Below are 24,126 nucleotides of genomic sequence, written 5' to 3' on the forward strand. Positions count from 1 at the left end.
GCCATTGGGGGTGGCCACAAACCCTATAATTTTATTTTTATTATTATTTTTTTCATGTGATCCTTTGGGGTTGACCGAAGGTGGTTCGGCCACCTCCCTTTTGCAAGTTGGGGGTGGCCGAATAGGCTATGGGAGTGGTTCAGCCACCCCTGGCTAGCCATTGGGTGGCCGGCTACCTCATTATTATTATTATTTTTTATTTTCTTTTTTAATATTAAATAATATTTTATTTTTTTTATTAGTGGGACATGTGGCCCTAGGGTTTCTAAGACCTAGCCATTAACTAGATAGTCTCCAATCCATTTTGGATTGGAGAGGATCTAGATCCCATTTTGAGTATGGAATTAGACTCAACTTGTGGAGTGTGAGATTGATTGAATTGCAATTTTGTAGTTGAGTTACATAAGGGACTACATATATGCTAGATTAAAATAATTTAGCATTATATGTGGACATAATAGTTTTAAGCCATCGAATACTGATAGGTGAGTGAAGTTTCTAAAAAAAAACCTATTATCAGGTCAGTATCAAGAGAGCAGACCATTGTGAACGTCGGTTACAAGGTGTGGGGTTATGTTACAATCTTAAATATCATACATTGCTTAAGTACAATTTTAACCATGTACATATAAACTTTTAAACACCCTCTCCTTGCAAGCAAATTTTTAAGGATGAGTTTTACTGAAGACTTGTATAGTGTAAAAGAGCGAAAGTGTTTTTCATATAAGTATTTTTGTTAGAAACCTATACATAACTAATGAAATGCTTGGAACATCTTCGATGCCCCAAAAAAAAGTATCTTGCCAATATCGGTATAAATGATCTTTTCCTATGTTAAGCTATAGCGAGAGCCCTCAAATCTAGAGTTGCTTGGCGTTCCAACAATGCATTTTTTTGACCGAGAAAGTAGAACTGGCCGACGTTGCATATTAGAACTCATTAAAGCTCAATTCGCACCATTATGCTCGATAAAAAGATCTCGAGGGTCATAAGCGAGAAATCCGATTCACATTTGATCAAACAGTAAAGACGAGAAACCCAAAACATTTAAGCAAAAGAAATTTAGTTTCTCAATACAAATATATCACTAAGCTTCAGCTCGAAAACATGTAATAATGTGTTCTCGAGTCTCAGGCTTTCACGCAACAGTTGAAGTAGCTGAAAAAGCTCCTCCTTGCCTGCAACAAATACTCAAAAGATGTTAAAGACGACCATTGATATAATTAAAAAGAAATGGAACCCTAATTAGAAAACTATTATTTCCTCTTTGCACCGCCATCATTATTTTAAATTAGAAAAATTTCGTAAACTTTCCTGTCAACTCTGCATCATCATACCAGAAAAGAAGTTTATTTCTGTTTTCTTTCCCCACAAACAGAAAATATTTTATGGCTGGAAACATCAGTTGCATGTGCACCACAGAGAATTGCGTGGAGCAAAGGTAACAATCTCACTTGTTTCTTATTAGTTTTTGCATCAATCTTTCTACTTTTGAGCACGCATCTCTATCATGCAAGTTGATGATGATGGGTCCCTCTCAAAAAAAATTTAATGATGTAGGACACAATATCATAGAGAAAAAGAGTTATGATGGGTCCGAAATCACTTTTTAAGAATTCATTACTCTATTTATAAACATTCTACATATTCTTGTACCATTAGATTCTCAATTTCCTTTATAAAACTATTAACTAAAGAAAAGGCACCAAAAGAAAATTCTTTGACTAGCGGTTCTCAATGACAATCATCCTGCACATTCACAATTATATCAAATAATAATGCTTAGAATATTATGTGTCGGCAAAAGTTAGCCCTGGGATTAGGGCTTGATAAAAAATAAATGTTAGTTTATTAAATAACATTATTTTATATGAAAAAAAATACTAAGGATCAATGTTTTTCTTATATTTCACCCATCTCATCTTATAAATTAACCATTAGATCTGTGGACTTATGTGGACTCCACATAAGTTAATGGCGGACCCAACAAATCTAATAGTTCATCTATTGAATTTGGAAGAAAATATGGGCTAAATATGAAGAACTTATTAACCCATAATATTTCTCTTTTATATATATATCCCATAATACTGATATGACAGTTTCAACTAACCCTTAAATTTTTTATTTTTTTTTAAACAAGGACTGATTCAAAGATGAGTTAGAAGTGTCACATCAGTATTGTTAGATAGTTATGAGATAAAAATGTAGTTTATAGCATATACAGGTGTTTGTGCATGTGCATGTGCATGTGTTTTCAAATCTCTAATCCCTAAGGAAAATCAATTGAATCAAAGCTTAGGATATATGAAAGTTCCTACCTAGACATTAGCAGTTTTGGGTATTGACCCACAGTATTTCCCACCATCAAGTTAGCAATTTCCCCACCATCCAACCACATGCATGCCACCATCATAGTAATTGTAGACTATGCTCCTCTCTCTCTCTCTCTCTCTCTCTCTCTCTCACCTTTTATAACTACCAACTACTACATATCTAGCTGTACTCGATACACCATTAAATAATGCCAGCAGACAAAATCACAACAAAGAACTGGACAAGAATCTTACAGTTGGAGAGTGCTGGCTCTGATGGCAGTGCTGATCAATTTGAGGGTTGCTTCCACTGGTACTGGTTGTGGTGGATGAGGCAATCAGCTCTTCCTCGTTTCCAAGACTCGCTCTAGACAAATGCATCTTGTTTTGCTTCCTATTTTCCCTTATTTTTGAGAAATCCAGGGAGTAGTCTGGCACCTGTGCATTCGGGTCCCAGCCCCCAAATTGTGGCACTGATAACCAGGGAGCATTCTTCTGCATAAAAAAAAAAAAAAGATTAAACTTATTCATAATATTACTTCAAAAAATTCAATGCCCCCTCATAGAAAAATACAATTTTCTAAACAAAAAGCATCATCAATGCTTCTTATCTTATCAAAATCACTTTACCAACTCACCTCCCAAGAGCCTGAAAGAGTGCATAATGGAAACCTTATAGGCACACAATCAAGTTCATGATAAAAAGCCATGAAATACAAAATCTACACAGCATCTATTGCTCATGTCTGTGACTAAAAAGTCATGCATCTTCTTTACAATGATCTTAACATGTGAATCTAGAATACCCTCTTGCACAATGCCCAAAAGTAGATAAAATAAGTTTGGAAATCTCAGTTTTACCTTCATTTTAACTTCTAGCTCTGTTTTCCAAAATTGTCAGTTTGGTGGATATCTGAAATAAAATTGGTCTTTGGACATGTTCTTCCAAATATGTATACTATGAAAAGAGATGAAAACTATCATGACAGGAGTGGAATTTCAAACCCAGAGAGAGAAAAAATTGTATAAAGGCGCTAACTTTGACTGTTTCTCATCTTTGAAAAAAAAAAAAAAAAAGTGGGGGGTGAAATGATTGCTAGTTTGAATGTCTCATAAGGCTGAACAAATCAAAAAAGAAAAATTCAAAAGAAAGAAAGAGGGATTTAACTATCTAGAACAAAAGAGACCATTTGAATGAGTATTTATAGATCTCAATTTATTTCCAGAACAAAGGAGTAAATGACCGTTTGAACGAGTATTTATAGATCTAATTCCAGGCATATTCATCTGAAACAAAATCCAGGTAGACAGAGTAAAAAAGAAGGAAACCAAAAAAGAAAAAAAGTAAACGCAAAATTCAATCTAAAAAGCCATACATATATGTGTGCATGTACATGTATAGCTACACATATATCGATATTAGACTAAAAAAAAAAAAAAGTTTCATGCTCCGTTTGCTTGCCAGGAAAACGAAAGAAAATATGTATATTTTTGGATTTTTACTGACTGTGAAATGAATAAATATCAACATCCACACATCCGTTTGAAGTTTTAACTCGAAGTATCCTTTCCCAAAACCAGAAGAACACGAAACACATAAATACTTCATTAATTACTTCCTTTGTATTTTCCTCGGATTTCTCATCAAACAAACAAGACAGCCCAGCAACCAAAACAAAAAACCCAAAAAAAACCAGGGAAAAAAAAAAGAGTCACACTCACACACACACACCCACACAGACACACACTCACCCACCTCCTTACGATCCTCCATGAGAGGGATACGAGTTCTTCAAAGAAAAAAGGCGTTTATTTGTGTATATGAACTTCGTCAAACGGAGGGCAAGAGAGGGCTTTGTCTAGTGTTCCCGTGTGGGCCGACGAGAGCTACTGTTCGACAAGCACTGGCGCGATGGGATTGGTCGGCATGACTTGATTACACCGTTTGATCCTCTTATATATATATATATATACCTTCCATTTACGAGAGTGGGCCTCTTACTTTGACGTAATTACGCAGCTGCCACCCTCAAGCTACGCGCATTTCTTACGTGTTTAGCTTTTCTTTCTCTCCAACTTTCCATGCTTTTCTTCGGCTGGATTTTCTCTGTCATCTGCTAGCTGTTTCCAAGAGCCAAAAGTATCTTTCATAACTGTAAAAGGTGGGCACTGATTAAACGACTACATGAGAGAGCACGGCCAGATTTTGATTATGTTTCAAATAGCTTAGCCTCTAAGCCTAATTGAAAGATTAGGATTAAGATTAATAATTTATTAGAAAAAAGTTATCGGACAGCTGTATGAGAGAGAAAGAACGAGAGGCGTAAAAATGAGTGAGTTTGAGTTATTTGGGAGCAATGCTAGGCTTATCCGCTTAAAAAAATTGACGTGGCATAATATAATTTAGAAGAAGATGAATTCAAATTTTGATAAATTCAATTATATTGTGTTACATCACTTTGTAAGATATATATATATATATTCTTTCGTAAAATATTTTGTAAGCCTAACATTTCTAATTGTTTGGAGAGTACTTTTATAGTGAGGAAATCTTGAATATGACCCTTGAATGCTCGCCACAAGGCAGTCCTAAATCCATTTGATTATTGCCATGTAGTGAGCTGTTTTAGTAGGACTTTTATAATAATTAGGCTTTAAGTTTGGGCCTATGCTGAGTATGGAAAATGATCCTCTCTATTTTAAATCTCCTCTATTTCTTCCATTTAGTGCATTTTGAAAGATAGTGCAGTTAATGCACTTCCATCATTAAAACTTTTAGACAACACTATCTTTCAAAATGCACTAAATTGAGAAAATTAAGAGTATTTGAAATGGAGAATCCTTTTCCGCTGAGTATTCGGTTTGCTAGGCCCAGTTAACCCCAACATAATTTATTAGAGATAGACGATAAAATTAGAAGAAATAACTGAAATGAAGTAGGGTAATAATAATTTTATCTTGACAATATTAGTTTTGTCTCATTTTATTTGTAAGTCAATTTATACTCATTTTTATCGATAAGGGAAAAATGCAAAATCAATCCATGTGGTTTACCTGATTTGTAATTAACTTCATATGGTATTAAAATGAATTTAAAGATCCATGAAGTATGCCAAAAAAATAATTTAGTCCTTACAGTCAAAATTTGTTCACTGACTTAATAAATTCTGATAGCATAAAACGTTAGAGGTAATAAAATTGTGATACTTGCTCTATTTAAGTCAGTGTCACACTAACAGAATCTGTCAAATTAATGGACAGAACTTGACTGTAAGAACTAAATTATTTTTTTGGCATAGCTTAAAGACCTTTGAGTTCATTTTGATATCAAAGAAAGCTAATTGTAAATCAAGTAAATTACAAGTACTAATTTTATATTTTTTCCCATCAATAAAGTACTTCGAATTTTTTTTATTTTATTTTAATCTAAAAAAAATTCTTCTTGTGAGACAATATCTTGAGACAATCTAAAAAGTATGATATCTATTTTGAGACAGGAGATACGTCTAAATGACTTGCTGAAACTCAACCTGATTCTGGTCCCACTCTGTCGGAAAAAAAAAATGGCACTGGAAGTAAAAATCTGGTTTTTGCATTTGGGCCAGAACAAGGAATTGAATTAACTGATTGGGCCACCATTTCATCACTCATCTTCCTGATGTAAAAAAAGGAATTGTCTTCATTTGTTGAACATGAATCGAATCCGATCAGTTGTGCAAAGATTTTAACAAATGAAATCAACGAATGCAAAATTATCTTTATTAATTTCTGTAATGAAACTGCACCATAACACAATCAATAGGGGAGTATTCCTAATATTATAAGCAGTTCAGAGTAAGAGCAAAATTTGCTTGCATGTGAGACGTGCTTGTTAATATTACAAATCATGAGAAAAAGCTACGTGAAGATGACTCATCCAAGGGTTTCTCACATTGTACCACAACAGCCTCCTCCGCCACAATCCAGCCCCCAGTGTGGGAATTTTCTTCATCGATTGGTTGAGAACAGTTCTAGCAATGACAAAGGACAGCAACAGTGTAAAACACAAGTTTAAAATGTACCATAATCTTAAAAATAGAATGCATCAAAGTTTATATATATATATATATGCAGACTTTGAGGGCGACCCTAAATCTACAACTAAACATAGAGGAACAAATTTTTAAGGTAAGACCATCAAAAGGAGTCAGAGACAACCAACCAGTCATATCTGCTTCACTAAGGATATTTGTCAATACGGAAAGGGGCTAGGACAAGGACAATTTGTTTGGTAAGCCAATTTCAAGATAAAGGACAATTTGTTTGGTAAACCTATTCTCCTAAACTGAGTGACTAAGGACAATTTCAAGATAGCACCACTAAAGCAACAACTGATTTGTTTGGTAAGCCAATCCAATGACTCTGAAACTTGCGGATAGGAGGGGAGAAGGGTTTGTCATCTACACCAATTAGAGCAGAGTTGAAAACTCACCTTGGAACAAGTATATACAATAAGTGTCATCCAGTCCCAATTCCTCAGCAACAGTCTTTGACGATCATCAACTGCTTCGAGCAGAAAATATAACAACGGTGACATTAGCTGCATTTCAAATTGCCTTGATCCACCACAGAGCCTGCACCTCCCATGGTTTCCTTCATCTGCTGTAGCAAGAAGTGGCTTCCCACCAAATGAGTATCTGAGCGAGCAAGAATATTAACAAACTAATAAAGAGAACAAATCGAAGGTTAGAGGCAACAAAGTTGAGAGAGGATATAATTCGCCAATTCTACATTGATATATGCATCACCTCTAGAATATACATATAAACTAAACATGATGGAAACTCAAAGCTACGTCAGAAAACAACTGTCAATAAATATGCAATTTTCATTTTGTGGCAAACTAGAAGCTGGAGAAGTTACTTGTTTTATTGAGTTCTTCTGTAATTACACTTCTTAGTGGATAATTGCATAGTCAAACGTGTTATCTGTTTCTGGACTTTTAAGTTGTCACAAACTCACCCTCAAAATTACTATAACTGATACTTTCTCCAGCTTTTCAAATCAGTAGCAACCAAGAAATAAGCATGTATAACAGACATATATGGTACTCTGGTGGAAAGTAGAATGAAGATTTTTTTTTTAATGAATAGAAAGTAGAATGAAGCATGTAAACATAAATTCCTTTTTTTCTTTTTCTCCTTTTCTTAAATAATGAGCCCTAACTCTGATATAGATTGCCCCTCAAAGTATAAGTGCTTCTGTGAGACGCCCAGGTGGGGTGATCTGGGCTCCTTCACCCATAGATCAAGTGGAATGATATTATAGAATGAGACAATGGTAGAGGAATGCTTCATCAATTAACAGCCATATCAAGCTACCAGTAGAATCACACGTCTGTGATTCAGGTCCTAAATTTAATTGGTTTTATACCTGAAGCATTGCTCTGGGTATGCATCCAGTCGACGCTTGAATTTAACGTAAGTCCTATCAGCAGTCAATGATTTATCATATTCATAACGTTCCTCTGCCCAAGCTTCTTCTCCATGATCCTTAGCATCACCACCATTTTCCTTAATGGAAAGTGACGAGTAATTTGAGCATATTGAAGTTATATCCCTTGAGGATAGTTCTTCCTGAGTATAAATATAAAAGCAAGGTACCACTGCAATCATTAAACACAGAAATCAAATATGTCATTTTTAACACAACATTTATAGCTTAGAAACAACCAAGAAATAATTTTGCAACCCAAATAAACTAAACTGCACCAAAAATTAGATTCAAGGTGGGGGCGGGGGAGCTATTCAGTATGACAACATACCGTTTTACATTTCTATTCCACATAACAAGGAAACGAACATATAAGCCAATTCAACTTCTTTCTTCAAGATCCCTTCATTTCATAATTGGTTCTTTTCTTTTGCATGTTTTGTGATTACTTGTGCATTGGTTGTTCCGGTCAAATGATTAAATTCGATTTGAAGCTTGAAAACGGGAGAGAACTATAAACCCGCAAGCATGAAAATCGCATTTTCTCATGAAAAATACTGCTACATTATAGTATTATGGGTAGAAAATTGATGCGGCAGAAGTCTACTCATAACATACAACTCATGAGATATGAAAATCAGGCAACACAATGCGGAAAAGGAAACATATGTTTTAAGCTTTCTTCCACTTCTTAACCATACCTGGTGTGTTGGCATCCATTATTCTTCTTCTAGGGCTTACAGGTGTGGGCTTCATAATAGTCTCAGAATGGTGATTGCTCTGTGGTTTCTTGGAATGAGAAGCAAAGGTTGCAGCTTCAGAGAGTGCTTTACCCAATTCCTCCAGATCCATGTCTTCACCATCTTCATCACCAAAACCCTCCCACCAGCTGGTATTTGAAACTGAAACACAGGGTGCAGGTGAAGATGCCACTTCCAAAGAGTTGGTACGCGATTCTTCTACATCGGGTGATTTCTGAACGCGAAGAGCCCGCCAACTGCAGACGACCAGTATTAGCAGGAGAAAAAGAGAAATATGGTATTGACAATTATTGTACTAACAATTTTATTAAAGATTGGAGGATAAATTGAAGAAGACCTCAGGGGAGTGCTCTGACATTTTTGCATCACACAACCAAAAACAAAAAGAACACGCTCTTCAATATCTAAACTTTTACTTGAAACTGGAGCATAAACCTGGGAAGAAAAAAAAATAATTCCAGTGCTTACACACTTCAAATGATACATTCTCAACAAATATTGTAACCTGCTAGTTTTGAGAATGTTAAACCTGTGCAATAAGACAGAGTTTACTTCCACATGCACCACACTCAAGCAGATTGGATCTTACAGCCTCCTCGGGAAGAGGCCAATCCTGTTAAGTAGGGAGGAGAAAAAGGAGTAGAGGTTATTCAATAACACCACACCTTCAAAAATAAAATTGTGCAAGCAGATCAACTGCAGTTACTTACAGGCAGTCCACCAATTTTTGTTGTATAATGATCAGATGGTTCACGATGATCATTGGCCCATGGTCCTGGCATGCCCAGGAAAACTGCCCCCATCACGTCTCTACTAGAATGAAAACAGGAGTACTTAATATAGTCACATATCATGCTTGGATCACAATATTAATAAGGTCAAAACTCATAATTACATGCCTAAAGGCCACTGAAAAACAATTTTAGAAGCCACAATAAGTTGCATACATGCCTAGGATTACAAAGATCAACAAGTATACAAGAGAGACACCCAACCTTGGAAAAGAACACAAATCCAAAAACGCTAGGAAATTAGAAAAGAGAGAACTATTATAAACAATCATCCAAACATAGAGAGGTGACTCAATCACCAATCTCTCACAATCATCAACATTTTGAGTACAACGTTCCCTCCAAATACATCATATTAAGCAAAGGGAAACCATCCTCTAGACTTCTATACAGCGGTGGCTTCAAAACCTCTCCAACTAACTGACAGGTTTACTACTGGTTGAGGCATGACCCACTCTATCCCAAAAAGACAGAAAACTAAAACCCAGTCTTTAGCCACTTCACAGTGGAGCAGATGATGATCAACGGATTACCAACTCTTCTTGCACATACAACACAAGTCTCCTCACTATGCTGTGCCTTTTTCTCAGTTTATTCAATGTAAAAATCTTTCCTAATACTCAACAACAACAAAAAAAAACTTTCCGAATACAGCCGTCCAAACAGATTTGAAGTCCAACATTATAGTTTGTTTCAGCAACAGAAGAGAGCTTATACACAATTTTATCACAATAACCATACAATCAATGATAATTTGCTGATGAATACCAAATACTAACACCATGAACCACATATATGCAAAAGCAGCAGTCTCAAGAATACTAACATGACCTCAGAATTGCATTCCCTAAACCTAAGAATACATAATTGAAGCCTAAGAACTGTACAAGTCTTTTTTTTTTTTTTTTTTTTTTTTGTTGGTAACTTACACCGCAACCACTAAGCCTAGGACCCACGATTTCACCCTCCACCTCTAAGAGGAAGTACCATTTAAGGTACAGCTCATTGGCCTCTAGTACACACGCATCCGGTAAGTTATAAACCCGCAACTTCTTGTTGTTAGAAAGTGAGGAAGCGCTATTTGAGCTGGACCTCAGTGGCGTTTAGCTTCTAAACAGTTATGTGTCTAATATAAGAGAAACACATTGTTTATCTTCAATTTCTCCCGATTCCAGAAAAGTGATTCCAGCATAGTTTTGCAAAGAGCCAACCAAAGCGACTACTACCCATCTCAACATTTGTTACCACGAAGAAGACATCCCAATCCCATAAATTCAATCCAAGTTTTACACTTCTTTTATTAGTTTTTACCTGCCTAGCTCCATTTATCTCAACCAAGTTCTTTACATTAATTCAAATTCATCTGGCCTAAAAAACACATCATCAAGAAAAAATAAAAAAAAATTACATCCTTTACCGTTTCCCATGAACCATCTTCCAGAAAAACAAGCAGAACAAAGTGCAGAAGAAAATATCACAAGAAAACAAATGAAAACCAGAGGTAATAACGAAAATAAAGATTGCCCACTAAATATAGCGCCATGTCTTGGAAAAACTAGTATTTTCAGAAGCTAAGGCCAAGATAATATCATGGTTAGTGTAAAATCACGTACCTTGAAGAAACAAGTCGTTTAGTAGTAGTAGAAGTGTGTATAGTGATGTGATTGTGTAGGTTAAAAAGGCGCGAATCGCGATGCAGAGGGTTCAGACGAACGAGGAGCGGTGCAGGGGGTGCGGGCAGGATCCGGCTTCTATGCGGTAGTGAAAACTACCGCATAGATGCGGTTATCCTAAACTACACCGTTTTGGATTTAGTATAAGTAGGGTTTAAGTGGCGATGGGCTGAAAGTGGTGGACTGAGATGGACAATTAGTCGATGGGCTAAACCTAGCTGAACCCAAGGCCCATTCGGTGATTATGATTGAAGTTTAACCAATAATAAATTGCCATATCAGCGTAGAATACCAAAACACATAAAAGAGGAAAATAAATGATAGAGACATAACTTAGAGAAAGAATTTTGGCCCAACTTTTCTCTTATATGTTCATTTAAAAAAAAAAAAGTTGGTAAATTAAAAAAAAAATACTTTATATTTTATTTTTAAAAAAAAAATGACCACATAAAAGAAAAGTTTGGTCAAAGTTGTGTTTCTATCATTAAGAGGAATACCCATAACATATTCAGAGAAAGACACAAATTTCCTCCAAGGTTTGGAGGACATTTCTATCCTTAAGAGAAACCAATTTGGAACGGTGGAACTCATCAACTACCTAAACAACACCATCAAAGAGAATATCATGTTCGGCTGTCGGCAATGGTGTTGTGTGAGGCGGAGGAATGGAGAGAGGGGCGTGGGGCGAAGGCGGAGGAACCCAATTCCCTGCCACAAAGGAACAAAACAAAAAAAAAAAAAACAGAAAAAAAAAAGAAAAAGAAAAAACACAAGTGTTTTAAAATTGCAACATGTAGCGTCAACTCATATTTTTTAGTGAGTAAACTAGTCATTTAAGTAGTGAACCGGCTTTAACTAAAATTGAACTGATCCGGCTATTTAATATATATTAATATGTTTGCTTAAAAACTCATATATCGAAGAAAAAAACCCATAGATAGGATTTTTTTTTTTTAAAAAAAAAAGTCATATATAGAAAAAATTGTGGTATATAGAATCAAAAGCTATATGTGTTAATACTTAATACGTTACCTAAAAACCTTTTTAAAAAAAAAAAAAAAAAACTTGAGTGAAATATTTTGTTTTATTTTGTATTCATAAAAAAATCTTTGTTTATTTTGCTCTGTATTTTTTTTGTTCTTTGAATGCTCATAGTTATAAGTTTTATTTTTATTGAAATCTAATAGGTATCATATCAACAATATTAGAGATTCTTGTTAATTTTCTATTCATGCTTTGATCAAGCATAATTCAAGTTTTCCTCTTTCAATTTTTTTTTTCTTTATATTTTATTCATTTTAAACTACTCATATGGGAACAAAGATTTTGACAAGTTTTTTTATTTATATGAATTAAACTAAAATTAAGGGTTGTATGTTTTAATTCATTTGAATGATTTTTGTGATTTACTCAAATTTTAAGACATGTTTTGGAAGTGATTTTTCTGCTTTTGAAAGCAAAAAAAAAAAAAAGAAGAAAAAAAAAAGGGTAAAAACTTATTTGATTGTTGTGCATAAAAGGAACATAAACGCTTTCAAAACACTGAAAAGATAATTAATCATTGAACTTGAGGTAAGATAATTTATTTGATTGCATTAAATGTATGATAGAACTGCTTTTGGAACCTATAATGAAAAGTACGATGACAATACTTTTAAATTTTGTAATTAAATTATAATGAAAAATCTCGCGCATCGCGTCGGTTATGGGCTAGTTTCTCATAATGTGTGATCAAGTGCTTTCCTCTCAATCTGTTTTTGTATTCCTAACTGATGTGGTGATCTATTATTTGTAATTGTAAAGGATCTGGTCTACACCCAGTTCTGATAGAAGTTAAACTCAGTCCAATTTAATAGGGAATAAGATTATCTCAATTTCAAATGAAATGGATACCACAAACTTCTCTCTTATTTCTAAGAGTAAAAGTTTTTTTTTTTTTTTCTTCTTCTTGTGAGGCTCTCAACCATGGAACCGCTGATCTAAGCCTCATCTTCATCCACTTACCATTCCCTGCTGATCTTAGCATCTTTACTAGTGTGCATTTTTTACAGATTTGGTTTTCACACAACTGGATTTATCTTTCTCTGCAGGTCCAGTCCATCGACATGCCTCACCACTGCCTTCCATGGTCGTCTGCATCCCGCTACCCCCTCCAAGCCACCATTGGACCCCATGCGCCCGCGCATGGCCTTCATGTGCCATCATGTGGCTTGCCCTCGCCTTCCAAATGCCGCTTCCCTCCATCATTGTTGCTATTGTTAGGGTTTTTGTTTTTGTGTTCATATTATTCACTATATTACTCAGCACTTTTTGTTGTGTTTTATGGGTTTTAGTCTCCATGTGCCTCCATGGTTTAATCTTGTAATAAAGACTTGTGCTATTGGAGTTTGTTCTCCCTCAACATCAGCTCTTCATCTTCCTTTCGGTAGTTGTTTATAAGTTGAAGTTTGGGAAGAGTTGAAGGCACTCTCAAGGTTCATGCCCATTTTGCTTAAGAGAGAACCATGTCAATTGTTGACCAATTTCCTACCTGCACTGTAATTTATTGTTTTGGATCCATTGTTGGGAAACCCACCACTTTTACGGTGTTTTGATTTCCTATAACAATTTCATGGTTAGTATAATAGTATCTAAAGTTGGTCTGGATTAAGGTTTCGTTTGTTTGGCACGCAACTGCAAGACTGTTGGAATAATGGTTATATAAGATCTAGAACATGGTTATACAATTGATATATTAACTTCAAGGCTTACAGAATTAAACAGTGACTAACACGTGCCCTCATGTTTTTCATTTCCTGTATTACGGTTTTTTTAAAGGAAAAATGTCAATTTCCAGGGATCTGCAATGGTTTGGGGAAAAAACAATGATTCATTGAGGTAATACCTGTAATTCTATTCATATTATATACATATGGTCAACCACATGGCTCACAACTGGCCACCTCATCTCCTAAGCTTTTTCACAGGTAAAATTAATTTAACAATGCAGAAATGGTGAAACAAGTTTTTTGGGCGAATTGGTCAGTTCCACCTCTTAGAATTCTTCAGACCTTTTGATTTTTGTTTTGCCTGCTGAAATGCCTGCCTTTTCTGCTTCTTCATAGCTTCCTTCTCAGCCTGTTAAGGGAAAAAGATATATAAGTTTTGGCTCAGGTTTCCACAGCACAAGCCATATATCATATTTCCTTTCCAGTTTCAGAATGGATACCTTTGACATCTTGGATTTGGCCTTTACTTTAGGAGCCTTCTCCTCAAGCTCTGCCTCACGTTCTAGCTCTCTCATCCTGGCGTCAAGATTTTTCTCTAGATAATACTGTGAAGTACATAATTCAAGGTCAGTAAATTTAACAATGTCAATGTAGTCAGAATGATTACATGGAGGCTACGGAGCCCATCTTTAGATATTTAAAGTATGATTCTACTATATTGATAATTTGATCAAATGTAAAATAAGAACATGAGATAAAAAAAAAAAAAAAAACACGAGGATTTATAATCCACAATATCCAATGACAATAATACTTGGCATTTAAAATCTACTAAGTGGGTTCATCTTCAGTTTTGTGCATCACTGCCCGTCACAGCAAACATGAAGTGCCCAATTAAAATGCTTGAGAAATCATGCTATGGCCCTAAGGCTCAGCTTCATTTTCTTAACACATCTCATCAACCTCTTGTTTTCTTTTAAGGGAAAGAAGAGGAGGCACTTACATTGTAATCTCCTGCATAATCCTGTAAATTGCAGTCTTTAACTTCCACTACTCTATTGACTATTTGCTTTATAAAGTATCTGTCATGAGAAACTGCGATGACGGTGCCCTTGTACTCTGTTATTGCCTCCTGATAGAACATTTATGTATAGAACGATTAAAGTGCTGATCAGCTTTTGCGCAACATTCATAAAAGTTTACAGTGTTGAATCGAAAAATCACAACGGAGACACAAACCCACCTCGAGCATCTCTTTTGAAGGTATATCCAAGTGATTAGTTGGTTCGTCCAAAACTAGCAGGGTTGAAGGTTTCACCATGAACTTGCAAAAAGCAAGACGTGCCTAATAAAACAGGAACAAAAAAAAAAAAACATCAAAGTTTGTTTCATTAAAAGGAAAAGATATAAAAAGCATTACACGATGTACAAAGCAATTGAATGTAAATTTTTGAAGCTTAATGTTGAAAGCTATTAGCAAGAGCATTAATTGTAGCTATCCACCCTAAATTATTGTATCATTTACAGTGTCCCCACTAAGTCACAAATTAACACCCCAAGTTGATATTAAGTTGCAATGTTTACCCCGGCGTCCAAATCCAGGTCAAAATTTTGGCAAGTAGGATGGTGGAATGTACTAATCTATCAAAATTAAAATATTTGTACACGGTAATTTGAAATGTTTACCCCATCTCACTCTACTATTCAGTTAATTTTCATTAGGATTTAAACTCTGGGATTGATATAGCAAATTAATCTAGTATTAGGGTGTTGATTGCAAAAAAATTGTCATTTGAGGGGTATTTGCAAACAATCTCATCGTTTAGGTTGGATAGCTGTAATTAACCCTATAAAAAAATAGGCCTATTAAACTGATAAAGAGATGCTAGTTAAGTCCCAAAATGTATTCAAGAGAAAAAAATTACACAAACTTTTCTGGGGAAGAATTATATATGCAGATAACAGGATACATTGTAATGGGATCCACTTTAAACACTACATCTATCTTCCACATGGTAAAGTAACAGTTACGAATTCACGATAGTATATGACTTGATTATCAATAAAAATTTAGGACAACATATTATCCCCAAAATATGTGTGCCTTCCCCTGGATCTTTTCCTAATACATACAAACAGAAAACAAAAGAGCTATTAATAAAGGGAAAAAGAAATCTAAATACTGGAATTAAGAATTACCTTGACAAATTGTTTCAATGATAGTTTAGTTGCACATTTCATTTCAACAAAAAATTTATTCTTTTCCTTTTCTATTTTTTGTTCAATCGTCACAACAGTTTTCTATCAGGCAGTGACAAGACTTTAACCAAAAATCCTCAACCTATCAACAAAACCTTCACCAAATTGTGCGGGTGGTAATTTTTGTTTTCCATTAGACTATAATTCTACTATAACAATACGAACTATGCATGAGCTACCATAAAATCACAAAATTACAGAACTTTTTATGCAGCACATTATTGCTAAATCAATGTCGAGCAATAGTAGAAAGTATACAAGTTTTAGTTTACCTTCTCCCCACCACTCAAAAGAGAAACCTTTCGATCAAGCATATTAGCTTTGAAATTACAACGCCCAAGGAGCCCTTTAATATCGTCAATTCTCCAGTTCTCTGCTGCTTCTTCTACTGTTTCAAGCACTGTTTTATCCAGATCAAGTGCCTCAGCCTAAGAGGTAGATCAATCTCAGTTAGCAGAATCAATATATTTGTGTATCTATGCGATTGCAAATTATATAAGAACATAAATGATATGCGTGTGTGTGGTAAATATTTTTTATTTTTTTGCCAAACTGTTGTACCTAGAAAGTAACCATTTATAAGTAGAAGCACCAAGATAATTAGATCGATCATAATATAGTATCTCTTGGCTTCTCTAAACTGTTGGAACTTATAAATAGGTCACCTGATTTTGCTCAAAATAGTTAGGTAGGACATTATGCTCCCCAAGCAGAATTTCGCCTCCTCTTGGCTTTTCTAAACCCATTATCAGTTTCAGCAACGTACTCTTTCCACATCCATTTGGGCCAATAATGGCAATTTTTTCTCCCCTTTCAATTGAAAGATTTGCCCTGTTGAAGAGCACCTGGTACACAACAGATATCAACTTCATAAATATAACATACAGATAATAATAATAAGTAGAAAATTCAATGTTTCTAGAGCCATCTTCCTTGTTTGGCGATGTATGTCAATTCACCTTGTCCCCAAAGCCATATTCCAAATTCTTAATTGCTACAACAGATCTTCCGCTACTTCCATGCTCAGGGAACCTGATCTTCATTTGTTTCCGTTCAAATGGCTTCTCTACTAGCTCGTCTTCTTGAAGTCTCTCCAGCTTCTGTTGGTATACCAGAGCAATAAGAGATTGTTAGATAAGGAATTATACTAGCCAGAAAATCGTTTAAAGTGAAGCCATGTAATTGGAGCTAGAGAATTTTTGTCAGTAATTAGCACAAGTTCTGAGTGGTCTTGAGCAACAATCACTAATAGGGTCAATAAAATTGAATCAAGAGAATAGGCAACTCATACTGAGCAATTATTTGGTGACAGTTCAGTGAAAAAAAATCAAATAAAGCAAAAGTAGGTCCACTGCATAACTGTCACAATACAGAATGAAAAGGAAGAAGAGGGGAAAAAAATTATCAACTTACTATTTTGGAACACATATTGGTAGTTTGCTTAAAAAGAAGCAATTTAAAGGATTCAAAGTTTGAATCAGAGAAGATCATTAAGCTGTTGTGTAGGAGACAGATTCAATACAATGTCTCTGAAAAAACACAGTGCTGCACAAATACATCATGATTTTTATATGCATATTCATCATTTTCGGTGACTGAAAGTTATTCATCACTGTATCACTCCTGTCAAAACTGGGAGAGCTACTAAACGCTAATGTGGGTACCATGTTCTTATGGTCTAGACCAAAATAAAAGAATGTGCTTTGTCATCTGTATATATACATCCCAACAAATAGTAATACTAACCAAATATCAAGTAGATTCGTAACTGCCTACCAAGACAAGAATAGTTCATGTTGTTTTCAGATAGAATGGTATGTATTAGTACTGCTATCATTGACTAGTTCAGAAGATATCAATGTACCTTTTCAGCAGTAGAAGCACGGCCAGAGTTTGCTCCAGCACCTAACCTGTTTATTAAGTCTTTTGTATGTTCAATTTCCTTCTGCTGCTTCTCCCATGCTGCATACTGTGCTTCAACCCATGCTGCCTTTGAAATGATATACTGAGAATAATTTCCTTCAAATGTCCTGGCAACACCCATATCGGTCTCCACAATTTTTGTGCAGAGCTGATCGAGAAATGCTCTGTCATGAGATATGATAACCATCGGCACCTCTTGCTTGCTAAGATAGCCTTCAAGCCACTCGATTGTGTCAAGGTCAAGGTGGTTTGTGGGCTCATCCAAGAGCAATAAATCTGGTTCCTGCATGTGAAGAGATAAGACTACAATCACAAAGTAACACCAACACATTCTTCTGCCTGTCACATATGTAAACAATTGACCAATATCCGATCTAATGCAACATGTATAAGCCATACATATTACTACGTGCAATCGAGTATACAAATAATAATAACATAAAGTAAAGTGCCCCTTCATTAGGCTAGGAAAAGATAGGAGAATTTTCAGGTTATATGAATTGGGAATAATGAGATTAAGAAGAGTTGTAAAATTTACCCCTACACCGACGAAAGATATATTTTTAAGGGAGTAGCAGTTCACTAACGATGGATTACGTTTGCTCATATATCAACTTGTTTCTGAATTACCAAACCAACAATTCTTCCTCTCAGCATTTTCTTGGCAATTAAACTACAGTTGCATAAAAAAGAGAGAAGAAAAGCACATAGCAGGAACATATCCATACGTTAGGCAGAATTTAAAACTAAAACTCAACCTCGTACACAAACATACCTGAAGCAAAATCTTCCCAAGCGACATCCTCATCTGCCAGCCGCCACTAAAGGAGGCCACCAACCTATCCGAATCCTCAGGCGCGAACCCGAGCTCAGGCATCAACTTACTAACCTTAGCGTCCACCCCATCCAAGTTCACCGCCTGTGCCCTTCTGTGGAGCAAATCAAACTCGTCCAAGAGCCTCCCCATCAGTTTCAAGTCCTCCCCCACACCCTCCAACGCCTTCTGCACCTTCTCCAACTTCCCAGAAATCTCCATCTCCTCCTTGAACGCGCTCAGAAACTCCTCTCTCACCGTCCTGCTCATCGACACCTCAAACTCCTGGCTTAAAAACGCAATTTTCATGTTGGGTTTCGCTTTAATCACAGACCCAGAATCGGGTTCCTCCAGCCCCGCAACAATTCTCATCTGGGTCGTTTTCCCTGCACCATTTACGCCTACTAGTCCAACCTTTTCGCCTTTCTTCACTTCCCAAGTCACGTCCTTCAATACCGTGACGCCCTTATAGCTCTTAGTCACGTTTTCGAGCTTAACACCGGATGAAATGCCCGAAGCGCCAGTGTTTGATTTCTTATTGGGCCTCTTTTGGTCGACGGTAGTGCTCGAGAACAAAGACTCGATGTCGGTTTCGGTGACCGGTGTTTCCACAGCGACGGCGGATAGCTGGGAGGTGATTCTGAGGCTTGGGGCTTTGCTGGGGTTGAAGAAATTGGCAACTTTGATCGAGTTTGAGCTGTGGAGACGTGGCCGGAAAATGAGTTTGTGGGGATTGAGAAGGGGTGAACCGGTGAGGAAGGTGGAATTGAGGTGGAGGCGATGGAGTTTGGTGGTTAAGTCCATGTTTGGGGGGGTGAGAGAGTGGGAATCTGGGTGGGAAAGTGAGGAGCTTGGAATGGGGAATGGGAGGAGAATGAGTGCAAACTGCAAAGGGTGTGACGTTCTCTCCTCAATCCCCAGTGGAGTTACACAGAAACTCTCAGCCCATGGAATAATGGTTCAATGGGTGACGTTGGGGCAATGTGGCATTTTCAAGGGAGCCTGTAATCCAGCCAAAAATATTTTGATGTGCTTTTTTTTGGGTCTCTTATTTCCTTTCCCTTCTATCTTAATTTCTTCTCTAAATTTGATTTTTGACAATTTACTCCTTAAATTTTAAAAAATTACCCATAATCTCCAACAAATTTTGCCAATTACTATTTAGAGCACTACAACATTTTTTTCTTAGATTTTTTTTTTAAAAAAAAAAAAATTAGGAAACCAAACTTATCTTTTATTTCAAACCATAATGTTAATAAATATTTAGGGTAGCGCTTTTGTTTCTCTTAATTTCAAAAACATAAGAGTCTGTTTCAAGAGTTTTATTTTTTAATTTTTTTCTACATTAAAAAAAAAAAAAAAACCTTTTATGTAGTTTTTGTAAATAATTATCGAATAAAAAAAAATTAGCCTATAATTTATTACCATTTACCTCTAAAAATTCTAATAATGTCTTTCATTGAGTAATTTTATGTGGTTTACTTATGTCCTACTAAGAATGATGTGGCTATTAAAATCACAATTGAGTTTGTGATTAATCATTATTGAATTTTGATCAAAATGTAATTTTAATAGCCACATTATTTTTAGTGAGACAAAAGTAGACCACTTAGAATTAACATCTTCCATTGCTCGAAAGTTTGAGGATTATCCATTGCTAGGAAGAGAGTTTTCAGATTTGGTAGGAATATATTGAAATTATACCTGATGCCTTAAAGTTAAGGCATTAAGAGAGATTCATATTACAAAAGGAAAAAGTAAATAAATAAAGGATGAGGAAAAAAGGATATTGCTGTTGTTTTCACCAATCAGAAGCCTCCAAAAGATGAAGTCAATTATTTCTCCTCCGACTTTTTTTTATAACCAGAAAAAATCGATTAAAATTATGTGGAGATAAACAACTCCCATGCATGAGGCAATGCTAGTTTTGTGGTGTGGAATCCATGGCACAAGCCCTTGTAACTCATACCCTCCTATCATTTAATGCCACGTGTAATCTAATGCATGGTTGTGCACAAACCACGTGTACAGGACTCGAATTGCATTGAAATAACAACTATATTTCACTTTTGAGTTGTGCTACTGCGACATTCCATACATCAAGACAAACATTTCACAAATATTTCACAAAAATCTTACAAACAAGTAGGTTATTGCTATAATTGTGACATCGTGGCTCGTGTGGGTTACACGCGACGCCATTCTTTCTGGTCTTTTATGGCGGATCTTCTTCATCACGGCTTCTTTGACTCTTTTGAAGGTCTCTTTTTGAAACACAAGAAATTTTAGAGAGCTTAGAAAAAAATATGATTTTAATTTTTTTATGCCTTACTCATCGGCTACCGTACATCTACTTCTTAGTCTTTCAAGCTCCTTAGAAGCTGAAAATGAGTTAAGTTTAGGGTCATGTTAGGAACTAAGAACTTAACTTTAAAGGAGTCGAGCTATATTTTTTAAAAGGGGACCATTGTAATAAGGTTAAAATAGAGACCCTAAATTTATTTATTTATTTGTGGGAGGAGGGAGCTTGGGAGGGCCATGGCAGCTCAGAGTCTTCTCTTGACTGCCTTTGATGAGATGCTATAACCAGCTTTACTGGCAGATTTCCTATCAACTCCTCCATTTTCAAGAATTCTTACTTGGGTGGTTGTTGAATTGCTATCATTGTAGTTATGCTATGTTTGTATTTTGATTTTGTAATTTTCTGTATTTTGTTTCTGTTGTAATTTGTTCTACTCATCTATAAATATAGAAAATAAAAAATAAAAACCTACTACAAGAATTTAAATGAAACAATTAAAATAACAAGACAATCCGTTTAAATATTTTTAAGTAATAGATTAATGCAAGAATTTAAAAGGGTAAGAGTGTAAGTGAGAAATTCAAACAATTTTACACAATAAAAGGCACAAAAAAGTAAAAGGTACAATCTGGCATATTTTTCTATTAAATTACCATCACAACTCAAAATACATTTGTTTTCTCTCTCATTTATTTTCTTTTTTTAAATTCTTTTGAACTTTTATTACAAGTCCTACATGAACTGACATGATACATTTACCATGTCAATAACTAAACATTAAAGTTACCTATCAAATTTATTGCTCAACATTTTTACTTATCTTGTGCTATGTGACACTCAAGTGAACTACTAATCTGTAAAAGGGTTGTAATAAAAGTTCTAATACATAATTTTTTTTTTTTAAAACCAAAATTACTTTAAAGGCGTGGAGTAATTGGCTAAAGTTCGTTAAGACACATTAGTCATCAGTTAAATCTTTTCATTTTACTTTATATGTTTTAGGTTGAAAATGATTAAAATATTAAGAAAAATATAAATATGTAGTAATCTATTACAACTCTGTTCAAATATAATAGAAAAACATATGGAGTGCAGAATCAGTACTGATACTCTATTCAAATTTCTTAATAAGTGACAGGTCATTCAACATTTTCTCAATTGCCTCGTCATCATGAGCCCGTCCTTTGGTCTGCATAGCATAAGAGTCTCCATAAATAGATATAATTGAGGATCAAATAAGATATATTAACAGTTGTAAGCATATTCCTCGTTCAGGTAATACCTTGTAGATTAACAAACAAAAATAGCTGCTCTACTGACAGAGGAACCTACTAAACCCTAGAATAACACATATCAACCAATGATATCTCAATTAAAGTTATAAACATTTATTTCACTAATCTTTAAAGTTCAATAGGGCATTGTTTCTTTCCCCTACTATTTTTAATTTTCCATATACATTCTTTGTCAAGATTATTTATAAGGCCTACAGATCATTCAGAAGAGTTAAAGAGTTTTGATGCAAGAAGTTTGGAGGGAGAAGAGGAGGCTGATTCAATATTATTCAGCTTGTTGTTAGCCTAATACAAACATCCTAATATATATGATAAAGAAAATATCACAATGACCAAACTACCATCAAACCCTAATGACTTACTAACCCTAATAACTCTTTTAACACTCTCACTCAAGCTGAATCATATAAGTCCAGCTTGGAAGAAACAAGCAAACGAAAAACATACTCTAACACTCTCCCTCTCAAGCTGGAATAACTTGGAGCGCACAATACAAAGACCCATAAAAATAACAAGAAAATTTGCTAAAACTTCAACGCTAGTTGAAAACTCGTCAGAAACTGCAACGAGTAGTCGGATCTCGCAGAAAAACACCATGGCCAATACGATCTCACTGTAAAACACCAAGGTTGATAGAATCTCGCCAAAAAACAACCAGTCGAAAACCACCGCACAACACCAAGGGCAGTCGAATCTCATCGAAAAACACCAAGGCCGGTTGGATCTCGAAAACTAACAACCAACCATCAAGATTTGATCGAATCTCACCACAAAACATCAAGGTTGATAGAATCTCGCCGGAAAACAACTAACCGATTGGAAACCACCGCACAACACCAAGGCCGGTCAGATCTCGATAACAAACAACGATCACGTTACCCATGATCAATCAACAACGAAAACTTGAATGAGAACTACCTCCTTTAGCAACATGGAGCCCAAACCAACATGAACCGGGCTAAAACACCACTTACAAGCCTTGAAACAAAGTGAACCGAACATGAAACCTACTGAACCGGTCATAAAACCCATTTAACCGATCTTAAACACACTTAACAACTACTCAAAATAATGAAAAAAACCCACTGCAGCAATGCTAAAAAAAGGGCAAAAACCAGCTCAAACCAACGCCAATCAGCAAAATAATGATAAAGAGAGAGAGGAACCAGTGGAAATATGGCTGAAAAACCAAATTGGAACCTTCGCCAGAGACGGACCAAACTCGTCGGAGATAGGCAGACCATGCCGGCAATACCAAAAACAAAAGCCACATAAGCAATCGACGACCACATATCAACTTTTCAAGAGGAATCTTTGCTAGAGACTCGCTGGACGCCGTATGCATCACCAACCACCATAGACCAAGCCAACAACCACACCCATACACATTGACAGAAGTTTTTTTTGTTTTTTGTTTTTTCTTTTCCCTACAAGGAACCACACCCACAGACCACGCCGACATTGCTGGTTACACCTCAACGGCCGACGATGACAACTTGATAGCGGCAATGAGTTATTAGGGTTAGTAAGTCATTAGGGTTTGAGAGTAATTTGATCATTGTGATATTTCCCTAATCCTTTTTTTTTTTTTTTTTTTATGTCGGGGAATCTCTCCAAGGTAGGGCCTTTCGGACCCACCCCTGCAGAGTAAACCTTGGTCCCGTGCACCGCACCTTTGGAAGTTTTCCTACATGAAACTGGTTAAATCGATGGCTTTTCACTAGGGGGTGTGGCCCCAAGAGATTGTTTGCACCCATGAGGTATTGAACCTTGGACCTTGAAATGAGCAAACCTTAAGTCCAAGGCCTCCACC

At 35.7% G+C, this 24,126-nt stretch overlaps 4 protein-coding genes across 8 annotated transcripts in view; all 4 read right to left on the minus strand.

The window, feature by feature from the left end:
• Window positions 1-939: 939 nt before the first annotated feature.
• Window positions 940-4,253, minus strand: LOC132164907 (uncharacterized). Its single transcript, XM_059575419.1, has 3 exons — window positions 4,072-4,253; window positions 2,571-2,810; window positions 940-1,178 (listed from the first exon to the last, which is right to left on the minus strand). Exons 1-3 carry the CDS (start codon window positions 4,087-4,089, stop codon window positions 1,131-1,133), a joined length of 306 nt encoding a protein of 101 aa, XP_059431402.1. The 5' UTR covers window positions 4,090-4,253; the 3' UTR covers window positions 940-1,130.
• A 1,799-nt stretch (window positions 4,254-6,052) lies between these two features.
• On the minus strand, window positions 6,053-11,112 carry LOC132165256 (uncharacterized). 3 transcript variants are annotated; one of them, XM_059575740.1, is made up of 8 exons: window positions 10,953-11,112; window positions 9,259-9,358; window positions 9,078-9,161; window positions 8,886-8,983; window positions 8,489-8,784; window positions 7,728-7,959; window positions 6,787-6,991; window positions 6,053-6,325 (listed from the first exon to the last, which is right to left on the minus strand). In XM_059575740.1, exons 2-8 carry the CDS (start codon window positions 9,349-9,351, stop codon window positions 6,200-6,202), a joined length of 1,134 nt encoding a protein of 377 aa, XP_059431723.1. In that variant the 5' UTR covers window positions 9,352-9,358; window positions 10,953-11,112; the 3' UTR covers window positions 6,053-6,199. The 3 variants fall into 3 exon arrangements, with proteins under 3 accessions (XP_059431723.1, XP_059431724.1, XP_059431722.1); XM_059575741.1 differs by having other exon boundaries at window positions 9,259-9,361; XM_059575739.1 differs by lacking the exon at window positions 10,953-11,112 and adding an exon at window positions 10,757-10,915 and having other exon boundaries at window positions 9,259-9,361.
• Window positions 11,113-13,858: 2,746 nt separating this feature from the next.
• LOC132165255 (ABC transporter F family member 5) lies at window positions 13,859-19,700 on the minus strand. The gene is made up of 9 exons (XM_059575738.1): window positions 18,678-19,700; window positions 17,844-18,185; window positions 16,939-17,079; window positions 16,645-16,824; window positions 16,252-16,407; window positions 14,964-15,065; window positions 14,724-14,852; window positions 14,221-14,325; window positions 13,859-14,129 (listed from the first exon to the last, which is right to left on the minus strand). The coding sequence occupies exons 1-9, from the start codon at window positions 19,518-19,520 to the stop codon at window positions 14,034-14,036; spliced, it is 2,094 nt and encodes a 697-aa protein (XP_059431721.1). The 5' UTR covers window positions 19,521-19,700; the 3' UTR covers window positions 13,859-14,033.
• A 2,283-nt stretch (window positions 19,701-21,983) lies between these two features.
• The window catches only part of LOC132166128 (DNA-directed RNA polymerase II subunit 4), an 8,192-nt gene continuing 6,049 nt past the window's right edge, over window positions 21,984-24,126 (minus strand). For all 3 annotated transcript variants that reach the window (XM_059576896.1, XM_059576897.1, XM_059576895.1), the window contains exon 7: window positions 21,984-22,207. In XM_059576896.1, coding sequence (XP_059432879.1) covers window positions 22,130-22,207 — 78 coding nt within the window. In that variant the 3' untranslated portion in view covers window positions 21,984-22,129. The remainder of the gene's footprint in view (window positions 22,208-24,126) is intronic.

Source organism: Corylus avellana, chromosome ca11 (assembly GCF_901000735.1).
Source record: "Corylus avellana chromosome ca11, CavTom2PMs-1.0".
Lineage (NCBI taxonomy): Eukaryota > Viridiplantae > Streptophyta > Magnoliopsida > Fagales > Betulaceae > Corylus > Corylus avellana.

Coding starts and splice junctions, on each gene's coding strand:
- LOC132164907 (XM_059575419.1), bottom strand. Junction 1,179..2,570: donor AGAGCCAGCACTCTCCAACT/GTAAGATTCTTG, acceptor TATTTGTTGCAG/GCAAGGAGGAGCTTTTTCAG.
- LOC132165256 (XM_059575739.1), bottom strand. Junction 8,785..8,885: donor TGTCAGAGCACTCCCCTGAG/GTCTTCTTCAAT, acceptor GGTCGTCTGCAG/TTGGCGGGCTCTTCGCGTTC. Junction 6,326..6,786: donor TTGTATATACTTGTTCCAAG/GTGAGTTTTCAA, acceptor TGTCATTGCTAG/AACTGTTCTCAACCAATCGA.
- LOC132165255 (XM_059575738.1), bottom strand. CDS start 19,520: ATGGACTTAACCACCAAACTCCATCGCCTCCACCTCAATTCCACCTTC. Junction 18,186..18,677: donor TTGGGAAGATTTTGCTTCAG/GTATGTTTGTGT, acceptor CTTCACATGCAG/GAACCAGATTTATTGCTCTT. Junction 14,326..14,723: donor ATTATGCAGGAGATTACAAT/GTAAGTGCCTCC, acceptor TGTACTTCACAG/TATTATCTAGAGAAAAATCT.